Source organism: Gymnoscopelus microlampas (genome assembly GCF_963454915.1).
Source record: "Gymnoscopelus microlampas genome assembly, chromosome: 21".
In the NCBI taxonomy this organism is placed as follows: Eukaryota; Metazoa; Chordata; class Actinopteri; order Myctophiformes; family Myctophidae; genus Gymnoscopelus; species Gymnoscopelus microlampas.
Window position 1 is genome coordinate 6,970,186 of NC_139958.1, and position 26,118 is coordinate 6,996,303.

General features: G+C 43.6%; 2 protein-coding genes and 1 long non-coding RNA gene across 5 annotated transcripts in view; 2 read left to right on the forward strand and 1 right to left on the reverse strand.

Annotated features, from left to right (window-relative positions):
• Positions 1-16,240, reverse strand: part of hnrpkl (heterogeneous nuclear ribonucleoprotein K, like) — a 31,892-nt gene extending 15,652 nt beyond the window's left edge. For 2 of the 3 annotated variants that reach the window (XM_084047554.1, XM_084047552.1), the window contains exons 1-7: positions 16,119-16,240; positions 13,587-13,687; positions 9,782-9,879; positions 7,522-7,578; positions 5,315-5,358; positions 2,720-2,792; positions 1,227-1,340 (exon numbers count right to left, since the gene is read on the reverse strand). In XM_084047554.1, coding sequence (XP_083903680.1) covers positions 1,227-1,340; positions 2,720-2,792; positions 5,315-5,358; positions 7,522-7,578; positions 9,782-9,879; positions 13,587-13,647 — 447 coding nt within the window. In that variant the 5' untranslated portion in view covers positions 13,648-13,687; positions 16,119-16,240. The remainder of the gene's footprint in view (positions 1-1,226; positions 1,341-2,719; positions 2,793-5,314; positions 5,359-7,521; positions 7,579-9,781; positions 9,880-13,586; positions 13,688-16,118) is intronic. The other variant, XM_084047553.1, reaches the window with a different exon arrangement.
• Positions 5,369-7,351, forward strand: LOC311038209. Its single transcript, XR_014600032.1, has 2 exons — positions 5,369-5,959; positions 6,407-7,351. It is a non-coding gene; the product is annotated as an uncharacterized lncRNA (long non-coding RNA).
• Positions 16,241-18,123: 1,883 nt separating the features above from the next.
• Positions 18,124-21,858, forward strand: LOC311037778 (coatomer subunit alpha-like; the record flags this gene model as incomplete). The annotated part of the gene is made up of 1 exon (XM_084047068.1): positions 18,124-21,858. The coding sequence occupies one exon, from the start codon at positions 18,124-18,126 to the stop codon at positions 21,856-21,858; it is 3,735 nt and encodes a 1,244-aa protein (XP_083903194.1).
• Between the last annotated feature and the right edge of the window lie 4,260 nt (positions 21,859-26,118).

A 26,118-nucleotide genomic window follows, 5' to 3' on the forward strand; every position in this document is an offset into this window, starting at 1 on the left:
GCGCTTTTGCGCACCAACAGCTGGGACAGGAATTTCCAAGCTTTTATTTTTTAGCAAAACTAAAAAATAAAAGCCTGGAGATCGAGGCTAGGAATTTACTTCCTGAAGCCACACTCACACAATCACTCTAAAGCACCCGTCGGCCCCATGTACAGCCATTAGGCACAGGGGTAGAGATATGACTCGCGTCGCCTCGCATCGCCTCGCATTGCCTCGCTGCGTGCACGCAGCCAGCAGCGCCAGCGGCTGTTAGAGGCACTCGTCACCGATGATGAACGCACCGTAATGGTGCAAAATATGCCGTGAACGTCCCAATCTGGCGGATAAAATCAGCGCAGCAGCACAGGGCACCAACCTTGGGGGCTTTACCTAACAGCGTGAGAGAAAAAAACGGCGAAAATCGGCGGAATTTAGAAGCAGAGCGTCCTTTTTTTCTCGTTGACAAAACTGTCCGGTGGGCACCGTGCTGAACCCCCCCCCCCCCCCCCCCCCCGTTGACAAAACGGGACGGGCGCCATGCGCACCAAGTCACATGTCCAGGTGCTCTTCTGCGTACCAGACCCAAAAAGTTATGTGCACCCCTGGTAATAGATACATTTCTAGACAACACAAACATGGACTTAAGACTCTTGACGTAACTTTCTAAGTTAATTAGAATCTAAATTATAGCTATTTCCAGTTTTTGGCCAATATTTAGCTAAATATGCAAATTATGCAAACTAAACGCAACAGAAGAAAATGGAGATATCTTTATTTGACTTTCTAAGAACCCCAAGAATCAAAATATACCACTCAACAAAGATAAATAAGTGACAATTACGGCCACCACAATTAGATCGATAGGCCCCCTGAAAAGTAGGCGTGGCCGATTTTATGGCCAGGAGTAATTTTTCACTAAAAACTAATGGTTGGAATAGATTCAGCACCCCCGAAAACCCATAATTAGACATTCCACAAGTTCATATTGGCCAATTAAAAATGTTCCAGTTGTTTGCCGAGGCCCTCCGGGTACCCAAACTTTGATTGGCTCCCACAAAGTTTCCCCAAGGGAGTTGGGTTGGAACTAATTCAGAGGTGATAGTAGACACCTTTATGAACACAATTGAGTGAAGAAAGCTATTGGTAAGCATTTATTATCCGTAATTGTCAAAAAATGGGCTAATTCGCCCAATTACAAGCCAACTCGTGGGGAACAGCAACTTGACCTGGAAGCAGAGTGGTCTTACCTCTCTCAGCTCCTTTATCTTGGCACCTTTGACCCCGATGATGCCCCCGGCCAAGCTCTGGTGGACCAGCAGTCGCAGCTCGCAGTCGAACTCCATCCCATTGTAATGCTGGTACTTCACAAAGAGTGGTTAATTAGTGAGGTCATAGGAAGCTTTGGGATTATAAACAATAAAACAGTAGTTCGGTTTCCATCAATCTGTTGTTTTTGCCTTTCTTGAAGAAGAGTTAAATGGGCTAAATGAGAGATGTTAACACCTTTGCCGAATATGTTCTGAGCATTTAAATCACATGGCTATTGATTCTGCACAATTATAAGTATTAGCCACATCAGTATAATACGTTTATACTAAAGAATAAATTCGGATGATAAAACAAATAATGAATGCCATCATTTGTTTATTTAAAAAAAATGTGTGTTTATGTTCTATAGCCTACACTTTAAGATTAACCAAACTTTTATCATAACACATGAATGCGTTTGAATGTGTGTGTGTGTGTGTACTGCTGCTCCGTTCATTAACATTGCCCCTGTATTCTGTAGTAGTACTGTTGTACTCAGGTGCTGATTTGGTCCAAATAAAAAGCCATAATTATGTGGGATAATCTCGTTCACGGTGACCGTGGGCAGCCGAGGGAAAGCATAACGACAGTGCACACAGTTTACCCACAAGTGTAATTAGAAGTTATAAAAAGGCAGGTGGGCAAAAGGCAGCGGAACTAGAACTCTGTACCGGTGAGTACCGACCCGATTCAAAACATGTCTGTAAGTTAATGTCGTTCATGAATAGTCCAATTTCCAGACAGCCTTATTGAAAGAGACGTTTCCCAGCCTCATTCAGTGTGAAGCCCAATCAGCGAGCAGGCAGGCAGGCCGTATAAAATATTTTTAGGACAAAAGAGCGTCTAATAATATACCTCTCACCTGACTGGAGAAATAAGTGAGTCGTGGATGGAAAACATGCATAAATTCACGTTAACATTTCCGGAAATTCTGTTAAAATTTGTGATATATTTAGGCCTGTCACAATTATAACATAATCGTCTTATCGCAATTATTTGAGATAATAGCAATTATCTTTGCATAATCATCGTAATCGTTTCCATGTTGACAAATATGAAAAAAAGCAAAAATAGCAGATCTACAAGCTTACAACGCGTCATGAGCTTGTAGATCAGCTATTTCTGCTATTTGTATGAAATTGTTAAATATGTCAATAATTTCTTTTTTTTCCAGTTATTTGCCATTTTTTGTTACGAAGCCTAAAAGGCAAACAGACATAAAAATGTTATTCATATGTTCTAATGTTCAATGGCCAAACACACAATTAAATCGTTAATCGCAATTACTTGAGTGACAAATTAATCGTCAACTTAAATTTGTAATGGTGACAGCCCTAGATACATTTGGATATAAACCCAACTATAGGAGGTGTAGGTTTGTGTTAATTGCTAAGTTAGTTCACACATGCATGAATGTAGTGAAGTGCACTACCTCCTCCAGAGTAGGGATGATCTTCAGCAGAATGTCTCCGATAGTGTCAATGTTGGCACTCACACTAAGGATCCTGTCGGGAATATTTGGGCCAAAAAAGGAATTAAGGCATAAAAAGAAGGAAGGACAAAACACATACAAAAACAAAAGCTTGGCTACAACATGAGTGAGAGGCAGTTCAACAAAAAACAACAGAAGTTATAAAGAAAACACTGATTTGACTGCAGCATATAAGTACACAACTTTCTGGACGTCTTCCCAATACTGGGCTGATTTTAAAAAAACGAGCAGCTGACATGCACTTTGATCTGATCTGATCTCAACACTCAACAAAGAAAAGAGAGAGAGGCCTGACGACAGGAGGAATGGGCAACTTGAAAAAGACTTCAAAATTAACGTGTTGCACAAAGACTGGCCGACACAGAGTGCAGAGAGAGAGAGAGAGAGAGAATTCTAGAAACCATCCCACCACCAGCACTGATTGGGGAAAGGGGAGAAAACTAAAAACAAAACATATTGCCATGACAATCGCGTCACCGGTTTCCCCTTCTCATTGTGACAAAGGGGTGGGTGGGGTCGGGATGGGGTTGGGGGTGGGGGGTACGGGGGACAGGGGTGGGGGTGAGGGGGTAGAAGAGATCAAATTAACCACTTTCAACCTGCCTTTCCTATTTTGGGAAGGTCATTAAATCTTACACACCAGGGGGGCCGTTTATACAAAAAAAAAGTACATATTATTTCCTGACAGTTTTTCGTGTTGAGTACATCCACACAGAAAGTGAATATTATGCGCGATAAAGCAATCACAGTTTTTAATTGGAACAGTACCTTTCTTGGGGGAAGCTTCCGTAACCGCAAATAAAAGGCATCAAACCTGTATGAATGATGCATCGACTATATGAAACGTTTCGGATCGTTTCATTCGCCACGCCCCCCCCCCCCCCCCAGTGTGTAAAGACCTTCACAAGCTTTAAAAAAACATGTGTGAGAAAAATAGCGGCAATTTCCACTATATGCCTAAATAATACGTATAGGGCTTAAGTGGTTAACAGAGCAGGGGATTTGGGGAGAGGGGGGGGGGGGGCGGAAAAGACTGAGAGGAAATGCGAGTGGTAGCCAACTACTTGGTGGGCACAGGAGAGGACAGGAGCAGTGGGGGTAAGGGGGGGGGGGGCATGAAAGGTTTAACAGGCAGATCTTATCTGATGTGGGGGGAGGGGGGGGGGGGGGGGGCTGAGAGGAACTAAACAGAAGAGATGCAGCACATAAAGGAAATAAAGACGACAACAGTATAATGAGTGACAGAGTGGGGGGGGGCAGAGGACAGAGCCTCCAGCATTCAGCCAGCGATTGCGGAGATGTGGAGAACAGTGGGGGGGGGGGGGGGGGGCATGGAGGGGGGGGGGGGGGGGGGCTTGGCACATTGGAGAGAGCGAGAGAGAAAATAAAGATCTGCTTTCCCATAACTTTGATGATTACATTAAGATTAAATATCATCACAGCAAGGAAAACAAAAATAACATCCAACAGCTGTGCTCCTACGCACACAGACCATGATTGGTTCTTCAGTGGGCTCTTTGGGGTGGCACTGCTGACATACAAACAACCTTGTTAAGCCCCTGGTATGGTTCTCTACTGGTTCTTCAGCTTAGTTTAGGCACCTCAAATGGTTCCCTATAGCACCATTTGACAAAAGGTGCTATATAATATAGATCACCTTTAACTCTTTGGCTGACAATAACGAGATTTCTCGTCATATTGAATGACGAGATTTTGTGATTTCAGTGCTTTTCCACTAGATGGCGCTGTTCGCTGGCCAATGGTCACTGTTTGGCTCTCTGTGAAGGAGAGCGAGTGACGTCGTCGCAAAAATGTAAAAAGCTGTTCTCTCCCTTGTAATTCGATCTGGAAGAATGGCTTTTCAGGGGTTTCTGTGGCCTTTTGGCGAAAACAAGCAAGCAACAACTGGCAACAACTATGCAACGGATGGTCGCGGCGGCTCGCTTTTTCTTCTTTTAAAGCGATCCGGCGGTCGATCATACTGGAGATAAATATTCTATGATTTTTCAAAAGGTGAGTGAAAAAAATCGCTGGCAGTGGCGTGGCAAAATTATGTTTTATTTCTGGCAGTCAAAGAGTTGAGATAGGTGCTATATAGCATCAGAAGAGGTTCCCCTGATTACAAGCCAAAGAACCATTTTTAGTGCCATTTGTAACCATGAAAAAAAAAAAACATGGTTTTGATTATTTGTATCATTCTCTGAATGGGATAATTGACTGGATTCGTAGCGGAAATAACATCATGTCCAAATTAATGGAAATGCTTCACAATGTGACGACGAGGGGAGTAAAGAAGACAAGAGAAATCAAATGGAACAATACATGTCTCTTAAGAAGTGGTTGGGGGGGTTGGGGGGGGGTGGGGGTGGGGTTGGGGGGGTGGGGCTGGGGGAGGGGTTGGGGTATTATATTATCATGTATATATATATATAAAAAAAGTTGAAATGAAAACAGAAGGCAGGTTATATCATAAAGACACGTTTGTTTTCACTGTATCTAATCAGGCAGTGAGGTCAATAACTTGGTGGGACATACCGCTCTGGGCCACTGCTGTCAGGGACTGATACACTGGCATTGTACTGCGGTGGTGGTGGTGGTGGTGGCGTGGTGGTGGTGGTGGTGGTGGAGGTTGGCATTGGGCAGAAGGGGCATTCATTCAATCACAAGATGATCAAGTTACGGTGCCCGTTTAAGGACGCGGTGGGGCACAGATTATGGGCGTGGGTTGGGCCAACCGTGGGTAGTGTCAGGTGGTGGGTCGGGCGTTGGGCGTTGGGCGGGCGTTGGGCGTTCAGGGGTGGGTCGGATGGTTGTGGGCCAACGTCAAGGTGGGCAACGCAGGAGGAGGAGGGGCATGACGATCCGGGTACATGGATGGGCAACGGAGGAGAGGTTGGCCAAAAGTAAAAACAAAAGTAAAGGAGAAGGGGAAGAGGGGGGAGAAGGAATACATTTTAATTGAATGCAAACGCTCTGTGTACTGCATCACTTGTACTTTGTTCCCAAAAAAAAAAAGAAAAGCACTGAAAATGTTGGTTGAGCGCTTTTAAGAACAAGCACCAATGAAGTCTGTCGAGATAAAAAGGTTAATAGCAGTGCTGACTCTACCAGACTAATAGGTCTTTAAAACACCTGTAGAGGGGTTTGGTTGTCACTTCTGAATGGTCCGCTATAGCATTGGTTCTCAAAGTGGGGTCCGGGGACCCCCTGGGGTACTTGAGGGTGTTCCAGGGGGTCCCCAGCTAAATGATGGACAGGGACCAAATGGACCCTTATGGGTCTGTAACTCTGAGAGTGTACAAATGGAACCAAATGGACCCTAACGGGTCCATTTGGTTACATTTGTACACTCTCAGAGTTAAATTAACATTTTTACAATATGAATTGGGGTCCCAGACACATACATGCCATTAAATGGGGGTCCGTAGCCTAATGCATGTCAAACTGGGGGTCCTTGAAATTAAAATGGTTGAAAATCACTGCTAGAGAGCCGTAAAAAACCTTCTCTTATGGGTGTCTGTGGCAATTCACTGGCTTATCTTCTCAAATGGGGGTCCGCGGGCTAATAAGTGTCTATTGGGGGTCCTTGGCACGAAAAAGTTTGAGAACCACTGCACTATAGCACAGGTTTTCATAGTGAGGGCCATGGGGGGCCAATCGGAAAGGAGAGGAACATGTAATAATAATAATAATAATATAATTCATTAATATATATTTAAAAAATCATATATTTCAAGTCAAATCCTTATATTATTGTGCCAGATCAACCACTTTCAACCCAGGTTTTTGGGCATGTTTTGCCTATTTTGGACATCAATATTCTAAAAGGAAATTCAAAAAAATCCAAAAAATGCAGATCTACAAGCTCACAACGCTGGGCCATTTTGCAATATGGGGGCCACAGCCAGAGGCTATGATTATTTGGGTCCTTGGCATGGAAATGTTAGTGAAGAGTCCAGGGACTGTCTGGGTTCCTTGACCCTTACATGTCTGTAACACTGAGAGTGTACACATGGAACCAAATGGTTCCATTTGGTTCCGTTTGTACCCTCTCAGAGTTATGGGGGTCCTTGAATTTAAAGAGTTGAGAACCCCTGCACTATAGCGTCAATACTGGTTGAGGGTACTGAAATGAACTACAAAAACCAAGACTCTCTGTGAAACACTCCTTTCCTTTCCTTCATACCCACTTCTGTCCAAACTAGCCTAAGCCATGTGTGATTGATTTATTTGAACGGCATATAAAAAAAAGAGAGAACAATGCAATGCATTCACTGAAATAACACGTCAAGGATACGAAAACACAATAAAGTCAGAGGCTCATTTCCATTGTGGCCCTTGGTCTTGTACAAACAGACATAACAACAAAGAACAGACAAAGTGTTGTCTGTTCATGTGAGCCCAAGTATAAGTGATGTATTATTAGACTGACAAGTGGCAATTCTTTAGTCGGACAATGAAATAATTGGGAACAAAAACTCCCAATTTCCACTGTAATGAAATCAGTGGCCCTTGGAAATCATCATCATTCCAAAATGTGTCTGGGGTACTTTATCAGACCATTAGAAAGAACATTAAATATCTACGTTTAAAGAAATTCAAGGCACATATTTTTTGGAAATTAAACAAAGTAATAATGTTTTGGTTTGTTTAAGCCCTTATGTTAACAGAGAGGGGTTTAGCCACCTCCTTCCTTCCTTCAGGTTTCAGAGTACCAGAAGCATGGGTATGCGTTTACTCACGTCTGTGCGTAGAGATTTTATGTTCTTGCCACCCTTTCCAATCACAGCACCTGCATTCTGTGGAGAAAACAGAGCTTTTGTTACAATATTTTAACATAATACAAAAGGGCATTTGTATTACATTTATTGACGTCGGAATACATTTTACAATTTACACAGTATCGGCTATTACGCTCAAAGCACCACCCACGAACGTAATGTCATTATGACCTACTTCTGAAATGCCCCAATACTTTTTATCAATTCCTTTTATTGCGTGTTTAGCAAACTCTAGTCCAGGGGTCTTCAACATGGGGTCCGGGCCCCCTAGGGGGTCCTCAGAGTTACTACAGGGGGTCTGCAAAATCTTTGTGTGATATGATTTTTTTTTTACCTTAACCACTTGAACCCTAGCATCCCTTCTCTGAGGAGAACTTTAGCCAAAAATAGCAGATCTACAAGCTCACAACGCCTCGCGCTGCGAGGCGTTGTGGACTTGTAGATCGGCTATTTTTGGCAAAGAGGTGTAGGTGTAGAGGGGGAAAAAAGAGCAGACCAAGTAAACAAAAGAAGTATAATCTGAAACACAATTTTATACAATATAGAGGGGGTCCCTGCTTCGGGACCTCCCTCAGCTAGGGGGTCCTTGGCCTGAAAACATTGAAGACCCCTGCTCTAGTCAATATTGTGACACTAGGATATCCTTTCTAATGAACACAACAATGATATTTATATCCCACTTCCTTTTAACCGATTAAGACCTGGAACTGTGTCATTTTTAGATTTGAGCTAAAAAAGCATTATTTTACACTTTGGCTATTCAAAAATAGCAGATCTACAAGCTCATAGCGCGGCACCGAGTGCCGCTCTACGAGGTTGTAGATCTGCTATTTTTGAAAAATCGTGAAAATGTGTGCAAATCTTTGAATATTTATATTGTTAAAGCGAACATTTTTAACTCTATTCTTTGCTTCTGGGGGGTCCGTCCCTGGAACAAAATATTTTGATGGGGGTCCGCGGCCAAATACATATAATTGTGGGGGTCCTTGACATGAAAAAGATTGAGCACCACTGATATAAAAAAACAAACGTTTTTCAGAAAACTGTTGGGATTTAGGAGACATGTAGAATCGGCTTCAGGTCTTAATGGGTTAAAATGTAATATCAAAAAGTCTTATTTATTAACAACATCCGCGGCATATTGTCCTTGTATTCCCTTTTCTCCACCCACAGAGAAAATAGAACGGACACCGAAACTCTAGCGAGCGTCCGCAGTGCGTGCAGCTGGCGCGTTCACTCTCCGTGGGTTACCATGGATGCCAAAGTTAGGCAGGGTGCATTCTTTGAACACCCTGCATCCAGTGAGTTTACAGGCCCTAGCCACTAAAGCCCTATATAAAATGGTAAAATGGTCCATTTATACAGCGCCTTTATCCAAAGTGCTTTACAAATGTGCGTTACATTCACCCATTCACACACACACACAATCACACACCAACAAACAGGGAAGGAAACCATGCAAGGCACCAACCTGCTCGTCGAGAGCAGTTTGGGGTTCAGAGTCTTGCTCAAGGACACATCCAACACTAACCCCAGGGAGCCTTCCGATTCCTAAGTGGCCACTCTATACTTTGTTGTACGATCAGTGGCGTGCACAGACATTTTGAGGGGCAGGTGCTCAAGTAAATTATACTTTTTTTGTTTACTTGGTCTGCTCTTTTTTCCCTCTACACCTATACCTCTTTGCCAAAAATAGCCGATCTACAAGCCCACAACGCCTCACAGTGCGAGGCGTTGTGGGCTTGTAGATCTGCTATTTTTGGCTAAAGTTCTCCCCAGAAAAAGGGATGCTAGGTTTCGAGTGGTTACGGTAAAAAGAAAAATCATATCACATAAAGATTTGGCGGACCCCCTGTAGTAACTCTGAGGACCCCCTAGGGGTCCCGGACCCCCTGTTGAAGACCCCTGCCGTAAACTGAAAAAAAGGGCACGTCTGGTCAAGAGGGCAGGTGCTCAAGCACCACCTAGAGTCTATCTGTGCACGTCCCTGTGTACGATGAATAGCGAAAATAGTAGATCTAATATATTCATAGATGTGCTATTTTTCAAAACCTTCCAAAAATAGTGACGATAGCAGCTATCGTCACTATTTTGGAAGGTTTTAAAAAATGTTTACATTTTTGGGCGCAAATCCATGACCCTGATTTTTCTGGGATCTGGAGAAGTACCAGATTGTCAGGTCGATGCAATTACATGGTCTACTGAATGACGGGAACTTTACTTTGCTCTGAAGCAGCACCCGCAGCTCTACCATCTCGTCTGTGTTGCGAGAGCGCTTGAAGGCCTGCTCCTCGTCCATGTCCTCCGCTGGCCTTTTACCTGACAGACAAAAAACATTTATAATATCCATCAGACAAAGCAGACAAACATCTTGCAAAGACGGACTGGCCACAACAGCAGCCCTGTACAACAAATAAGCATTCCTTAATGCAGTGGTTCTCAAACTTTTTCATGTCAAGGACCCCCAAATTGACACTTATTAGCCCGCGGACCCCCATTTGAAAAGATAAGCCAGGGACCCCAATAAGAGAAGGTTTATACAGCTTTCTAGCAGTGATTCTCAACCATTTTAATGTCAAGGACCCCCATTTTGACATGTATTAGGCTACGGACCCCCATTTAAAGGCATTTATACCTCTGGGACCCGAATTTATATTATAAAATCAATGTTAATTTAACTCTGAGAGTGTACAAATAGAACCAAATGGACCCTAACAGGTCCATTTGGTTCCATTTGCACACTCTCAGAGTTACAGAACCATAAGGGTCCATTTGGTTCCTATCCATCATTTAGCTGGGGACCCCCTGGAACCGCCTCAAGTACCCCTGGGGGTCCCCGTACCCCACTTTGAGAACCAATGCCTTAATGAAAACAAAAACAAATGTAGAAGTTGCAAAAAACTATACAACTATGCAAACCAAGCTCCTTCCAAAACACGTTAACAAACGTCAACCGTCAGTGCTTTTACGAGTGTCGCCCCATATGACCTCACGGCGGCACGAAGATTGACATTTAGAAATGTCATCGAGCCAAATTTATATCGCCCCTATCAAGTCAGTTAAGTGGGCTTCAAGGGAAGCTGCTGTATTATAAACGGTTATAATTCAATTTGTAAAAAACATACTGCAGGTAAATTCACAATATGAACTAAAACAAATGGCACCCAACAGCTGATTATGCCCCCCTTCCCCACCCCCCCAGATCGGTTTTAATCGGAAGCCAGTTTTATCTGGGCCGGTATCCAGGCTATCCTACCACATAACACGGGCAGATCTGGTCACAGACCCCGGAACAGCGGTGTCTTGGACACGAGACACGCACGACCATCTGACATGGCCACATGACGCCAGACACAGATTTCCATGTCATTTTCATGTACAGTAATGACAAGAGCATATTCACTTTAACCTGCATTTCTAGTCTGAGAGAGAATGTACTGCGATATTAGTCTATATGTAGGGCTGTCATGATTACAAATTTAACTTGACGACTTATTGTCACTCAAATAATTAAGATTAAAGATTTAATTGTGTGTTTGGCCATTGAACATTGGAACATATGAAGCGTTTTAGGCTTTTTGCACAGGGCAGATATGACAAATAACTGAAATATGAAATATTAGTGACATCCTACTATAATTCTAGTAACCTCTGTCCGTCCGTTTGTAGTGGTGAGTGAGTAGGTGAAGCTACCCGGTTCTCCTCAGTGGCTGGACCAATTGCTCTGATTTTGCACACAGCCATTGACCATTACCATCTGAACTTAACTGTGAAGCCCGTTTTTCAATTTCATCAAATCTCAGCTTCTTATTAGCGCTTTTGTGTCAAAGAATGTCGCCATGGTTACGGGGCTGCCTAGCTATGGGACGAACCGCCTCCCGGGTTGCCAGATCATGTGCGCATATCCCCCCACGGATGCGTCGACCGGGTATGGTCTAGTATTTCATAATTTTTATACATGTAAAAAAAGAAGCAGAAATGGCTGATCTACAAGCTCACAACGCGTCACAAAGTGACGCGTTGTGAGCTTGTAGATCTGCTATTTCTGCTTTTTTTTAGCATTTGAAAAGTGAAAACGATTATGACTATTATGCAAAAACAATTGCGATTATCTCAAATATTTGTGATAATTGTGACAGGCCTATCTATATGGCACTGAATTATAAAAGACAAAAAGAATGCCATTCCAACTCCTCATACATTGTGATAACAAGGCTCCAACATTTCTTTAACACTTGAATAAATGTCAAATAGGAGAGAGAGAGGAGAGATTAGGGCTCCGTGATTCTGGGTCAAATTATTTTGCCAGATATTGTAGTTATTATTAGTCTCAGTGATTTCATTGGATTTCTTTGCAGCTCCATTCGTTCTGTCTGCTGCCAGTGGACCTTTTTCTCACTATTCACTCCAGATGGGTGGAAGTGGAACTGCTGTAATTGGCCTTTAGCGGTATTCAATGTGAATAGATGAGTTTGCTTGATGTGATTCCATGGCGATTTTTTACGCCCCAAATTATATTATCAAACCTTGAAAAAAAAAGAAATGCATGACTTCCCACCGAATTATCATGATCGGCTGACATTGCCAATCAAGTCTCAAGTCATCTCATGGAAATGGTCTGAGGATAATAACAACGCCAACCTTGGAATGCCCTGCCCGTGGATCTTAGCCCATTAAGACCTGGAACGCATCTGTGTCACTTTAGATTTCTTTGACTATTCAAAAATAGCAGATATACAAGCTCATAGCGCGGCACCGAGTGCCGCGCTATGAGCTTGTAGATCTGCTATTTTTTCAAAAAACTGTTAGGATTTAGAAAACATTTTTAAGAATCGCCTCAGGTCTTAATGGGTTAGGCAAGCAGAGTCAGTGTCGTCTTTTAAATCACTTCTGAAAACACATCTGTACGTCGAGTGTTTTTCCTAAGTGTATGTGCTTATGTAAGCTCTGATTGCGTAACTTGTTTTATCTGCAGACTACAAATTCTGTTTTTATTTCATTTTTTTTCCGACTGTTGGTTTGTTGTTTTTAAAATGTCTGTAAAGCACTTTGTAACTACGGTATGTTTGGAAAAGCGCTAGTTCATCCTCTGGGCCACGGAAGTCATTTCTTTATTGGGTCATCTTAGAATCGTCTCACATAAGAGCTGTGGGCCAAAAATAAACAAATTTCCCCGGCGCTATTGTCAGGGAGGTGGGCTCTGTATCGTTTACGATAGTTAAGACACTCATATTTGATGCAGTCAGTTTCTGGCGAAAATGTTGTTAATTCGGCGGCAGATAACGTTAGCGTTTTCTCGCTGTCATATCCATATGAGTCAAACCGCCGTGCTCAGGTGTTTATTTTTGGAACACAGTTCTTATATGATGCGATCTATGGGAATTCCAGGGTTCTCACACATTTTTACCAAATGATTTTCCAAAACTTCTCCAAAACTTTTCCAGAATATTTAACCAAATTTCCAGGCCTAAATAACAATCATTCAGCGCAATAAAGGAGTCTCTTACTCCTATGTGCAATGCCTAAAGACAGGCAGTGTAGCAAAAATAAAGCATAGAATATAGAATGGTATAATTCCATTCCAAATTTCGTACCAAATTTACTAACTAACTACGCAACACTCTGCAGCATGTTGTAAGCTTGTAGATCTGTTCTTTTTTGTCACGTCCGGTATACATTAGGCTGCAATCACGCAGCCCGTTCGGCGAAAAATGTTACATATTTTGTGTTATATACATGTTTTGGATAAAGAAAATCAATAGCCAAAAACAATGCATAGCCAAATATTTTTCCAGTATATTCCAGGACCCTTGATGAATTCCAAACCTTTTCCAGGACTGGAAAAAGTTTTTTATAATTTCAAAATATTTCCAGAAATTTCATGACCGTGGGGACCCTGGAATTCAGAATGGGGTGGGGGGGGGGGGGGGGGGGGCGTGACCCAGGTAGGATGCTTTAATTACGTTACACTTCGGTCAGTCAGGTACTCTATACAAATAAATTCATCATCATCATCGTCACCTTACCATTAGCGTCAGTGTTGCTGAATGTGGTCTCCTCTTCTTGCTGCTCAAGTTCTGTCTCCATCGTCTTGCACCAGCAATGGAATGCAAACACACGCCTCTCCCTGGATGTGGTAGTGTATGAGGAGGGGTAACATTTGGGAGTCAGCATGGACAGGGTATATAGCATATACATCAGTGGTTCTCAAAGTGGGGTCCCCCCAGACAAGTCTCATACCTTCCTTGAGAGGGGTCTAAATTGACCCTTACATGTCTGTAACTCTGACGGTATACAAATGAAATGTATAAAATGTATACAAATGTTCCATTTGTACACTGTCAGAGTTAAGGGGTGGGTCCTTGAAATGTTTAACTTAAGAGTACAACTGGCATACATACAGAACACACCTGATGATGCACAAAGCAAACTAGATATGTTGGCTGGTAGGTGAGGGCAATGGACTAAAGTTCAAACACACCACCTAATGGTATAATACAAGGATTCTGGCAGGTTTAGGCAAGTCAGATGTAAGAGTCTGATTTGCCTAACACAGGCCTATAAGCAGTGGTGGAAAGTAATTAAGTACATTTACTTAAGTACTGTACTTAAGTACAATTTTGAGGTATTTGTACTTTCAGAGGCAAATTTCAGAGGCATCTCAGAGGCAAATATTGTACTTTTACTCCACTACATTTACTTGAAAACTTTAGTCACTAGTTACTTTTCAGATATAAATGATGATATAATGAAACATACGTACCACTAATTAACCACTTTAAAACTATTTTATACATAGGCTATTTGAAAATAGCAGATCTACAAGCTCACAAGACGCGTTGTGAGCTTGTAGATCGGCTATTTTCAAATATTTAGTACTTTTACTTTTGGTACTTTAAGTACATTTTTATGCCAATACTTATGTACTTTTACTCAAGTAAATTTTGAATTCTGGACTTTTACCTGTAACAGAGTATTTTTATATTGCATTATTGGTACTTTTACTTGAGTAAAGAATTTGAGTACTTTTTCCACCACTGCCTATAAGTGGACATTCTGACAATTCCAGGCTCACACAGTCACAATAAGCAGCAATCTGAAGAGCAGGCCCTCCAGTGTGATGCTTGGTCAATGGCGTTGCCAAATATTTGAGCTGCTACACCCTGTGTTAACAGCAGCACCACACAAGATGTTCCAAAATGACTCCCTCAACATTTAAGAGTTTACTATTCATGTGCACGCCTATTGTAACTGACCAGCAGCAGTAAAGAACAACCGCAGGCGTCGCTCACTGACTGGTGTGCAGATTAACGTCATTTTATTTTATTTTATATCAGACATTTAACACGTTTGGTGGCTTCGTCCAGGAGGTGCTACTGTTACTGTACATCATGCAAGTTAAAGCAGGAGCAACAGTGCATACCAGGGAAGATGTTTAACATCATTAAGCATGAATCCTACTGTGTGCATACAATCAAAACACATATAAATAGATAAATATATATGTGTGTGTGTGTGTGTGTGTGTGTGTGTGTGTGTGTGTGTGTGTGTGTGTGTGAGATAGATAGATAGATGTTTGCAAATTCAAGTGATTGTACTTTGATTATTTATTTTTTTGTACTCGTTTCTGTCAAAACATCTTGTATGTTTTGATCCTTGTTTTGTTTTGGTTGTTTTGTGTTTGTATTACTCCAGTATGCTAGCATCTCCTTTTAGCATGATGTTTATTAACATGTGCAAAGGGTAGGCATAATAAGCTTAGGCTTCAGCCTACACCTTTTGGTCTGTGTATTACCATCATTATTATTTATTATGTATTACTACTATTATTGTAATTATTATTGATGGGGGAAAAAAAGAGAGTGAAAAGAAGAGTGTATGTATATAACTGCCTTACACACCAAATAAAATCTACTACTACTACTACTACTAATCTACTACTAATAGATAGATAGATAGACACACACACAACATCATTAAACATAAATCATACTGTTTGATAAATATTTACAGCATATATATATATATATATATATATATATATATATATATATATATATATACATACATATCATTAAACATAAATCATACTGTGTGCATACAATCAAGCCCCAATGTGACGCCTGACTTCACACTGTGTTAGCTATGCTATGCTATGCTATGCTAGCTGCAACAACTTGCTAATGCACACAGCTAGCTAGCCAGCGAAATTAGCCGATGCACAAGCTCACAGCGCGTCGTGGCTCTGATATTTTAGCTATTTTCTTTTTTTAGAAAATGTATTGTGTTTGTTTTTTGTAACGACGTGCCCAGGGGGACGACAGACAGCGTTATACGTGAAGTTGTGTCTTCACGAGGCGTGTCTCTGTCTGTCTGCGTGTGTTCTACTGTTACTGTACACGTTGCGACGGCGCATGAAAAGATACACAGCGTTAACATGATATAATATAAAGACATGTAAACCATTACACGTTTATTATGCATGCGGGGAATGAAACACACATACTATGAACAACACAACACATGGTTTATAGTATAATATATAATGCCAGACAAACCTGCAGCCAGACCGCGTTCTCCTCCACTATGAAAACCTTAACAAGTTCTACAAACCCTAAAACCAACCACAGCTCAGAGACTAGACGAGACGGACGGTCTGCTGTGTGTGTGTGTGGTGGGGGGCGGGGGCGAGTGGGAGGGGGGTCGTTCAGTTCGATCACCCGGCGGGTTGTTTGTTTTGTTTGTACAAACAGCACCGACGGCCGGTGCAATGAAAAAAAAACACCGTGGTTCTCAACCTAAATAATCATATTTGAACTGGGGTCCCCAGTTCAAATATGATTATTAGGGCCTCCTGATCCCTAAGCACGGCCCAGTCTGGGGACCCCCTAAATTAATCATAGGCTACTTGAACTGGGGGACCCCCTAAAATAATTATATTTGAAATGGGGACCCCCTAAAATAATCATACTTGAACTGGGAACCCCCTTGAATAATAAAATTTGGAACTGGGCACCCCCCAAAATAACCATATTTGAACTGGGGACCCCCCAAATAATCATATTTGCCAAGTTTGACCAGTTTTTATTGTATATTGTGTTGATTAGATGCAGGAATGGTATTTTTTTTTACCATCTGCCCCCCCATTAATAAATAAAAATCATGTGGGGGGGTCCCGACCCCCAGGTCTATGATGTCAGTGTGTATCAGCGTTGAGTTGTTGTGAAAAACGAACACACCATAAACACCGTCCACCCTACTTCAATGGTTGATACCGTTGATACGTTTAAAAAAAAAAGAGCCTGGTTTCTATTTGCTATTCCGTGCTTAGATCCGGTCCAGAGCCCGCCTACTGTATCCGTTTTTTTGTTTTCAACTCATACATGCAACAAGCGCACACACATGGCGTTTCCGTATCCGTCCTCGAACGGATAGGCTGATTTCAAAGTGAATTGATCCTAGCTTGGTGATCGGGGAGGACGCACCCGAGAAAGTCGTTTTTATTGGATAGATTGCCTGTCGAGTAAAGTCGAAATGTCATGTAAGGCTACCAATCAATCAATCAAACCAAATACCATTCAGACCAATGCTACTGGAAGTCAGTTAAGAGCAACATCCTTTGATGTTAATGGCCTGTCAAAGCTCAGTCAATAAACAATAATAATAATAAGCTTTATTTGTAGACCAGAGCACCTTTCAAAACGATGTTACATAGTGCTTCACAGAAATTCACAGAAATGCACAGCAATTGCACGCTGTGTTCATGATTTGAGGCTTTCATATTCCCTTTTCGTTTAATGACTATAGTAAATATTGAAAACAGCACATCCCCATATATGGAGTACCCTGATGTCATCAATATGACATCATAGACTGGCCTAGACTGCATATTTGGGCATGCCTAACACGGAACTCCATATATGGGCATAAAAGGGACACAGACAGGTACAACAGGCATGCATTTCCAACTTGCATCTTCCCAACTTGCATCATTCGACCGGTTCCCAACTAGTAGCTACATAAAAAACTAAAAACATGAATCTCCCGCAAATTATAACGCAACAACATACAATACGACATACACAGACCGATTATTCTGTCTTTTTTCTTTACCTTTACTTAACTTTTGGTATCCTTATGTAAATTGGCTGCTGTAACTCATGTCAGTGCAGTCACGTTGCACCTTATGAATAGCCTATACGTTTGTTTTTTTTCAATTTTGTGTTGGTTGCGTGTTTTCAGTTACCAATTACGGTTAGCTTGCCCTTAGCATTAGAACTGTTCCAGGGATTCAGTGGATTCAGTGCCATAAATATGTGCAGATCAGAATGCCTATGCAAATCGGCGGTTAAGCATGCATGGCAACAGTTTGTGTTGTGTCAGAACAGAGCTCTGTATAAGGTGTAGCAGACAATTACAGAGATAGAAAGGCCCATAGATATGCTGAGAGATCGAGAGGCAGAGGCACTGAGACACAGAGACAGAGAGATAGACGGAGACACAAAGGGTGTGTGGACTTTTTATTAATCGATTTAAGAATACCTGTATCATTGATCAGTCACAATGTTCACCAAGTTTGAAAAGAAGTCGCCCCGGGTCAAAGGATTAAGTTTCCACCCCAAGAGGCCTTGGATTCTTGCAAGTTTGCACAATGGTGACATCCAGCTGTGGGACTATCAGATGGGCACATTGATTGACAAGTTTGTAAACGAGCATGACGGTCCTGTCAGAGGAATTGATTTTCACAAGCAGCAGCCTCTCTTTGTGTCTGGAGGAGATGACTACAAAATTAAGGTTTGGAACTACAACCTGAAACGTTGCCTCTTCACTCTACTGGGACACCTCGACTACATCAGAACCACCTTCTTTCACCACGAGTGCCCCTGGATCCTGAGTGCCTCAGATGACTGGACCATTCGTATCTGGAATTGGCAATCCAGAACCCAGGTCTCCCTGCTGAACGGCCATAACCACTATGTGATGTGTGCCCAGTTTCATCCTTCTGAGGACCTGGTGGTATCCGCCAGTCTGGACCAGACCGTGCGCGTGTGGGATATCTCCAGTCTGAGGAAGAGGTACCCGTCTCCCAGTGCAGCGGAGTACGAGGTGCGTGGCAACTCTGGCACTGATTTGTTTGTACCCTCAGGTCCAGTCGTCAAGTATATTCTTGAGGGTCACGACCGTGGGGTCAACTGGGCAACCTTCCATCCCAGCCTGCCTCTCATTGTGTCCGGAGCCGATGACCGGCAGGTAAAAATCTGGAGGATGAGCGGGTCCACGGCATGGGAGCTGGACACGTGCCGTGGTCACTACAACAACGTGTCCTCTGTAGTCTTCTACCCGCGCCAGGAGCTCATCCTGTCTGTCTCCGAAGACAAGAGTATTAGGGTGTGGGACATGGCCAAGAGGGCGGCTGTCAAGACATTCCGCAACGACCACCATGGCCGCTTCTGGGTCATTGCGGCCCACCCCAACCTCAACCTGTTTGCTGTTGGCCATGACAATGGCATGCTGGTGTTTAAGCTGGAGCGGGAGCGGCCGGCCTATGCTGTCCACGATAACATGTTGTATTATGTCAAGGATCACTTCCTCCGCCGGCTCAACTTCAGCGGCAGCAAGGATACGGCCATCATGCAGTTACGCAGTGGATCGAAGTTCCCCATCTTTAACATGTCTTACAACCCTGCTGAGAACGCTGTACTGCTCTGCACCAGGACGACCACCCGGAAGGGCAGCATCTATGATCTGTGCTCCACCCGGGAGGGCAGCATCTATGATCTGTACTCCATTCCCAAAGAGAGTGACTCTCAGAAGCCCAACACCCCTCAAGGGCAGAAATCCTCTGGTCTAACAGCTGTCTGGGTCACCGGGAACAGATTTGCTGTCCTGGACCACACGCATTCACTGCAGATTAAGAACCTGAAAAACGAGACGGTGAAGGAGGTTCCGGTTCCGGGCTGCGATGAGATTTTCTACGCCGGCATGGGCTCTTTGTTATTACTGCGTGACGGAGATGGCATCAAGCTGTTTGATGTGCAACAGAAACGCTCGCTGGCCAGCGTCAAGATTGCCAATGTCAAGTACGTGGTGTGGAGTGCAGACACCAGCCACGTGGCCCTGCTGGCCGAACACACCATCATGATCTGTAACAGTAAACTGGAGAGTCTATGTAACATCCATGAGAAAATCCGGGTGAAAAGTGGAGCTTGGGATGAAAGTGCAGTCTTCATCTACAACACCTCCAACCACATCAAATACGCACTCACCTCTGGTGACCATGGCATCATCAAGACTCTTGACTTGACCATCTATGTGACCCGTGTAAGGGGGAACAGCGTGCACTGCCTGGACCGGGACTGCCGCCCATGCATCCTGACAATTGATCCCACAGAGTACCGCTTCAAACTGGCCCTGGTCAACCACAAATACGAGGAGGTGCTCCACATGGTGCGTAACGCCAAGCTGGTGGGCCAGTCCATCATATCCTATCTGCAGAAGAAGGGCTACCCCGAGGTGGCGCTTCACTTTGTCAAGGACGAGAAGACCCGCTTCAGCCTCGCTCTGGAGTGTGGCAACATCGAGGTGGCACTGGAGGCAGCCACGGCCCTGAGCGAGTGTGGCTGCTGGGAGCGTCTGGGCGAGGCGGCTCTACTCCAGGGACACTACCAGGTGGTGGAAAAGTGCTACAAGAAGACCAAGAACTACGACAAGCTCACCTTCCTCTACCTCATCACCGGCAACCTGGCCAAGTTGCGCAAGATTATGAAGGACAGCAACATCAGGACGGACATGAGTGGTCACTACCAGGCAGCTCTGTATTTGGGAGATGTCAGTGAGAGAGTCCGCATCCTCAAGGATTGTGGACAGAAGTCTCTGGCCTACCTGACTGCAGCGACTCATGGAATGGATGAAGAGGCCGAGGCCCTGAAAGAGACCTTTGACCTAGAGAAGGAGACACTGCCAGATGTGGATCCTAACGCTCAGCTGCTGCAGCCCCCTCCTCCCATCAACCCTATGAACACCAACTGGCCTCTTCTTAATGTCTCCAAGGGCTTCTTTGGAGGAGACATCACAGTCAAGGGCAAGGCAGGACAAATGGCAGCTGACCTGAACATAGATGCTCCTGGAGAAGGCTGGGGAGAACTTCAAGATGAAGATAACTACACGGATGCCAAGGATGGAGGTGAAGTGGGAGTGGTGAAGGAGGAGGGAGGAGGCTGGGAGGTGGTGGAGGATCTGAACCTTCCTGCAGAGCTGGAAATGCCAGCTAGTGCCAGAGGCGGGGCTGAGGATGGCTTTGTGTCACCCACCACCAAGGGCATGAGCCCAACCCAGATGTGGTGCAACAACTCCCAGCTGCCAGTGGACCATATCTTGGCTGGCTCCTTTGAGACCGCCATGAGATTGCTCCATGACCAAGTAGGAGTGGTTAAATTTGACCCCTATAAGTCCATCTTCATGCAGACATTGTCCCGAGGTCACACCTGCTACCTGGGCCTGCCCTCCATGCCCTGTCTGCGAGGCCATCCGCAAAGAAACTGGAAGGAGTGTGGACCCATGCAGGGCCTGCCCGCAGTGGGTCTGCATCTCTCGGACCTCATTGACCGCCTGCAGCAGGGCTACCAGATGACCACGGCGGCGCGTTTCAGCGAAGCCGTGGAGTGTTTCAGAGCCATCCTGCTCTCTGTGCCTCTACTAGTGCTGGACAACAAACAAGAGATTGCAGAGGCACGGCAGCTGATCACAATCTGCAGAGAGTACATCGTGGGCCTGACCATGGAGACAGAGAGGAGGAAGCTGACCAAAGATCAGTGTGACAAGAAGAGGCTGTGTGAGATGGCCGCTTACATCACCCACTGCGGTCTCCAGCCGGTGCACATGGTCATCGTGCTGCACACTGCTCTCACCCTCTTCTATAGTCTCGGAAACTTCACGACCGCTGCCGGCTTTGCCCGGCGCCTGCTTGAGCTCGGGCCTAAACCAGAAGTTGCGTTGAAGACGCGCAAGCTTTTGGCAGCCTGCGAGAAAAACCCGACGGACGCCCACCAGCTGAACTATGAGCCCGACAATCCATTTGACCTGTGTGCTGCCTCGTTTGTCCCCCTGTACCGTGGTTCTCCCGTAGAGAGGTGCCCTCTGTCAGGAGCCTGCTACTGCCTTAGGTACAAAGGTCAGGTCTGCAGGGTCACACAGGTGACGGAGATTGGCAGATCCGTGATTGGCCTGCGAGTGAGCCCCCTTCAGTTCATTAACCCTTCCATTGCGTTAGGAGAGTTTTCGACCCGTTTTCAAGTTTAAAGGGTAAGACCACTTTGGTAGAGGTTTGGGTTGTGTAGTTACCTTGCCATGATGTAACCCCAAAGGTGGGCAAGAAATCAAAAATAATTGCTCCATTGATTAGAAATTGTTAATTCAAAATATGCTCCTCATTGACTTACATTGTACGATAAAACAGCTCTCAAAGTCACTCTTTTAGCACATACATGAACCCAAACATAGCTGATTCAGACAATATAGAGCACCACCAAACCCAGTACTGTTTGTTTTTTTAATAAAAATGTCAACTTCCTGCTGATTTTACTATTTGAAGATCTGGATCCGGATCCGCGGATCCAGTCCAGGTTTTCTACGGCAAGGTAACTACACAACCCAAACCTCTACCAAAGTGGTCTTGCCCTTTAAATAGGTAAAAAGTACCCTTTTCATTTCTTTATTGGAACAAGGCTTCAGGATATCCTCAGAAACAGCTATTTTAACGCAACTAAATTAATTACCACCATTTTAGATCATTCTGATGGTCTCTATACAAATAAGTGACAACTGTGGCAGAGAAGTGTGGCTCAATCCCCCCAAATTGTCAATATTCAATGTTTACATGTTTGAGAGTGAGAGAAACATGTCCTCAATTTTTTTTGGAAGTGAGTTTGTAAAGTGTGTTCTAATATTAGTCTATTATAGCAAGATAACATCATTATCCATTGTCTTCATTATAGGAAATGTAATGAGTGAAGTTTAAAACTTTTTTCACAAATCACAACCAAACCAATACACATTGTGAAAATAAACGACTGAATGGAAAACAAACACTCGACAGAAAACACAATAAACATGCAAAACCGCTCTAACTCAATGCTGAAGCGCAATTAACAGAAATAAAACAATAAGTGTGAGCACGCTCTGAAGCATGCTGAGAAATCCTTCCAAGTCAAATTGGCACATCATTGTATGCTATACAATGTTATTTGTTTAGTTAAAGGAATAGTTCACCCAAAAACAAAACGTATTTTCTATCAATTACACGCCCCATGAAACCTTGAATTCACAGCGATTTTTTTTTTTTTTGGACCCATTCCTAAGCCAATAATTTTTGAGAATTGATGAGAAAGTATGCTGACTATTTTCACTCATCAACTATAATTGTGGAGTCTTACGAATACGCCTATAAACGTCAATTCTAGGCATCCAGAAGAGTGGGCAACTTAATTTTAGTATTTTTTCAATTCTGAACTAACCCTTTAATTTAGCCTAAAGCAAGCAGTGGTTCTCAAACTTTTTCATGTCAAGGACCTGGACCCCCAAAAGGATGTGTATTTGGCCACGGACCCCCCATCTCAAAATATTTTGTTCCAGGGACCCCGAGAGGCAAAGATTTGAGTTACAAATGTTCGCTTTAAAGAATATATGTATAAGATTTGCAGAAATGTTCCAGATTTTTCAAAAATAGCAGATCTAAAAGCTCATAGCGCGGCACAGAGTGCCGCGCTATGAGCTTGTAGATCTGCTATTTTTTAATAGCCAAAGCATAAAAGCATAAAACAAGGATAAAGGGGTCAAAATGATTGTGAAGCTTTTATAACTAATTTTGCTGGGGACCCCCTGGTAACCCCCTCCCACCAAAGGCCTAAAGGGCCTTTTGGCAACTGGTGTGCAATGACATTGGGTAAAGATTGTACTACACTGTTAAATCCACCAGATGGCTCTATTGAATCCCTCTAGTCTAGACTCTAGTCCACTTATGAAGCAGTGTTAACTATTGGAAAACAGTTACAGTAGCCTATAATATAGAACTGTGCTCCAATAGTTAATACCGACTAGCTTCAGAACATATTATTATTTGCCTATTATAGGCAATAAACTAGATATTTTAGGTGGCTACTGAGTCGGTTTACAATGTTCCCTTTCTATTTTCTATAGCAACCCACGCACGCGCGCACGCGCGCACGCGCGCACGCACGCACGCACGCACACACACACACACACACACACACACACACACACACACACACACACACACACACACACACACACACACACACACACACAAGAACAGTTTAGTATTGTACTTTTCACCATAATTATTTGAAAACTGTAGTTATTAGTTACTTTGTAGATTTTTGATGTATAATTACAAAACCACTTCAGACCTTTAGGCTACTTTGAAAATAGCCGATCTATGAGCTTGTAGATTATTATTATTTTCAAAGGATTTTTATACATTTTAAAACTTGTGAAATGGGACCTTCTGCATCATTTTACTTTTGTGCTTTTACTCAAGTAGATTTTGAATTCCGAACTTGTACTTAACATGTAACACACTATTTCTACAATAGGGTGTTGATACTTTTACTCAAGTAAAAAAATGTAAGTATAGGGTCCATATTAAGCTTGCAGAAATAGTGGCCTACAGGTCATTATTTTTCATAGATGCAACCGTCTTGTGCGTCAAGCGTACGTCATACTATAGACCTAATGGCCATCCGTAGAACAGCGGCGATGTTGAAAAAGCATTGCTATCAGTCTCGAGCTCTCACCCAATGGATGCCTTCATATATCATTTATATTTTGGCTATTCAAAAATAGCAGATCTACAAGCTCATAGCGCGGCACTCGGTGCCGCGCTATGAGCTTGTAGATCTGCTATTTTTGAAAAATATTGTTCAACAAATAGGCTATTTGTTGAACAATTACAGGACGAAAAAAAAGAGAGAAGGAAAACATTAAAACATATATGGTTTAATTAGTGGATTTACTTTAAAATAATGACATTATTAACATGTTTAGTGACGCCTCTCGGCTCTTATTATAAACCAAATTCCAGAAATAATAAATTATAATGTGTGATGATGATGTGTTAGATTATATGTGTTGATCAGTCATCATCCTCAGCGAGAATCGATAGACGAATGCAGGTACCCTGGTCCCTGCCTCCAGTGTTGCCAGGTCCTGTGAGAGAAATAAGCCACCAGGTCTTTGAAAACAAGCCCAAAAGGGGGTCCTTGACATGTCAAGGACCAGCTGGTTTAAACAACATTATAGGATAAAACGAGCCCAAATAAGCAACTACAATTTAGAAACAAGCCACAAAAAAAAGCAACCCGCAACTGCCAATAATATTTACAAGCAACTTTTACAGAAAAACAAGCCCACATTGAAGTCGCCTATAATACGCAGACATGGCAACCCCCAAACATCACCACCAACCACGCATTCTTAAGCCTGATTTATGCTTCCCTAGCACGACGGTGTCGCGCGACGACGAAAAAAATAATAATCGCAGACCTACAAGCGTGAAACAGCGGACCCGTAAGGAGCGACGGCGCTGTGAGCTTGTAGATCTGCTGTTCAGTTCTTCTAGGGGGCCTGGGGGGCGAGCGAGCGACACCCCAGCGTTGACGAAGTATGAACCTGAAGCTTTACTCCACTGAGCAAGTGTGTGTGTGTGTGTGTGTGTGTGTGTGTGTGTGCGTGTGCGCGCGCGTGCATGCGTGCGTGCGTGCGTGCAACTGTGCATGCACGCGAGTGCCTGTGTGCGCGCGTGTGTGTGCACGCGCGCGTGCGTGTGTGTGTGTGCGTGCGTGCGTGTCTTATTTTTCTCTCTCTCTCTCTCTCTCACCACACATCATCACTACACACTGCACACATGCACGGAGCGGCCACATAGGGGCCCAGCATAGCCGTATTGTATTGATCAGCACTATATCTGGTGAACAGCTCCCCTTTATTTGTGTGTTATTTTTTTTAAACACAGGATTACCGAGGAGAGGATCGTACAGAGGAGAGAGAGAGAGAGGAGACAGACTCTTTGGGCCAGGCAGGAGGAAAGATCGAGCTAGGGACCACTTGACGCCCCTGCCTGCCTGCCTGCTTGCTTCTTCCATCATCAACGGGCATCGATATGCAGTATAGCCTTATAGTGCTGTTATAGTGTGGTTGGTACCAATTCTGCGCAGACTGGGAGGAAGGCCATTCCATGGCATCTTGATATTTAAAAAAAAAACGTGTGGGGCTCTGCGCATTCGTGACCGAGGATTTTTTTTTATTTTATTTTTTCCCTGGTGGAGGAGAAGAGTCCAAATGATATAACTTGGCGAGATATAGAAGCCTGATCAGGCTATATACGACGAGTGAGGGAATCTTGTATAATAATTCAATTTGACTGGAAAATTCTTGCTTCTGTGTGTGTGAGTGTGTGGTTGGAGGGGGCCGGGGGGGGGGGGGTCGTGGTCGGTTTGGAATATATAGCCTTGGAAGAACCTGGCTGCTGCTGCCGCTGCTGCG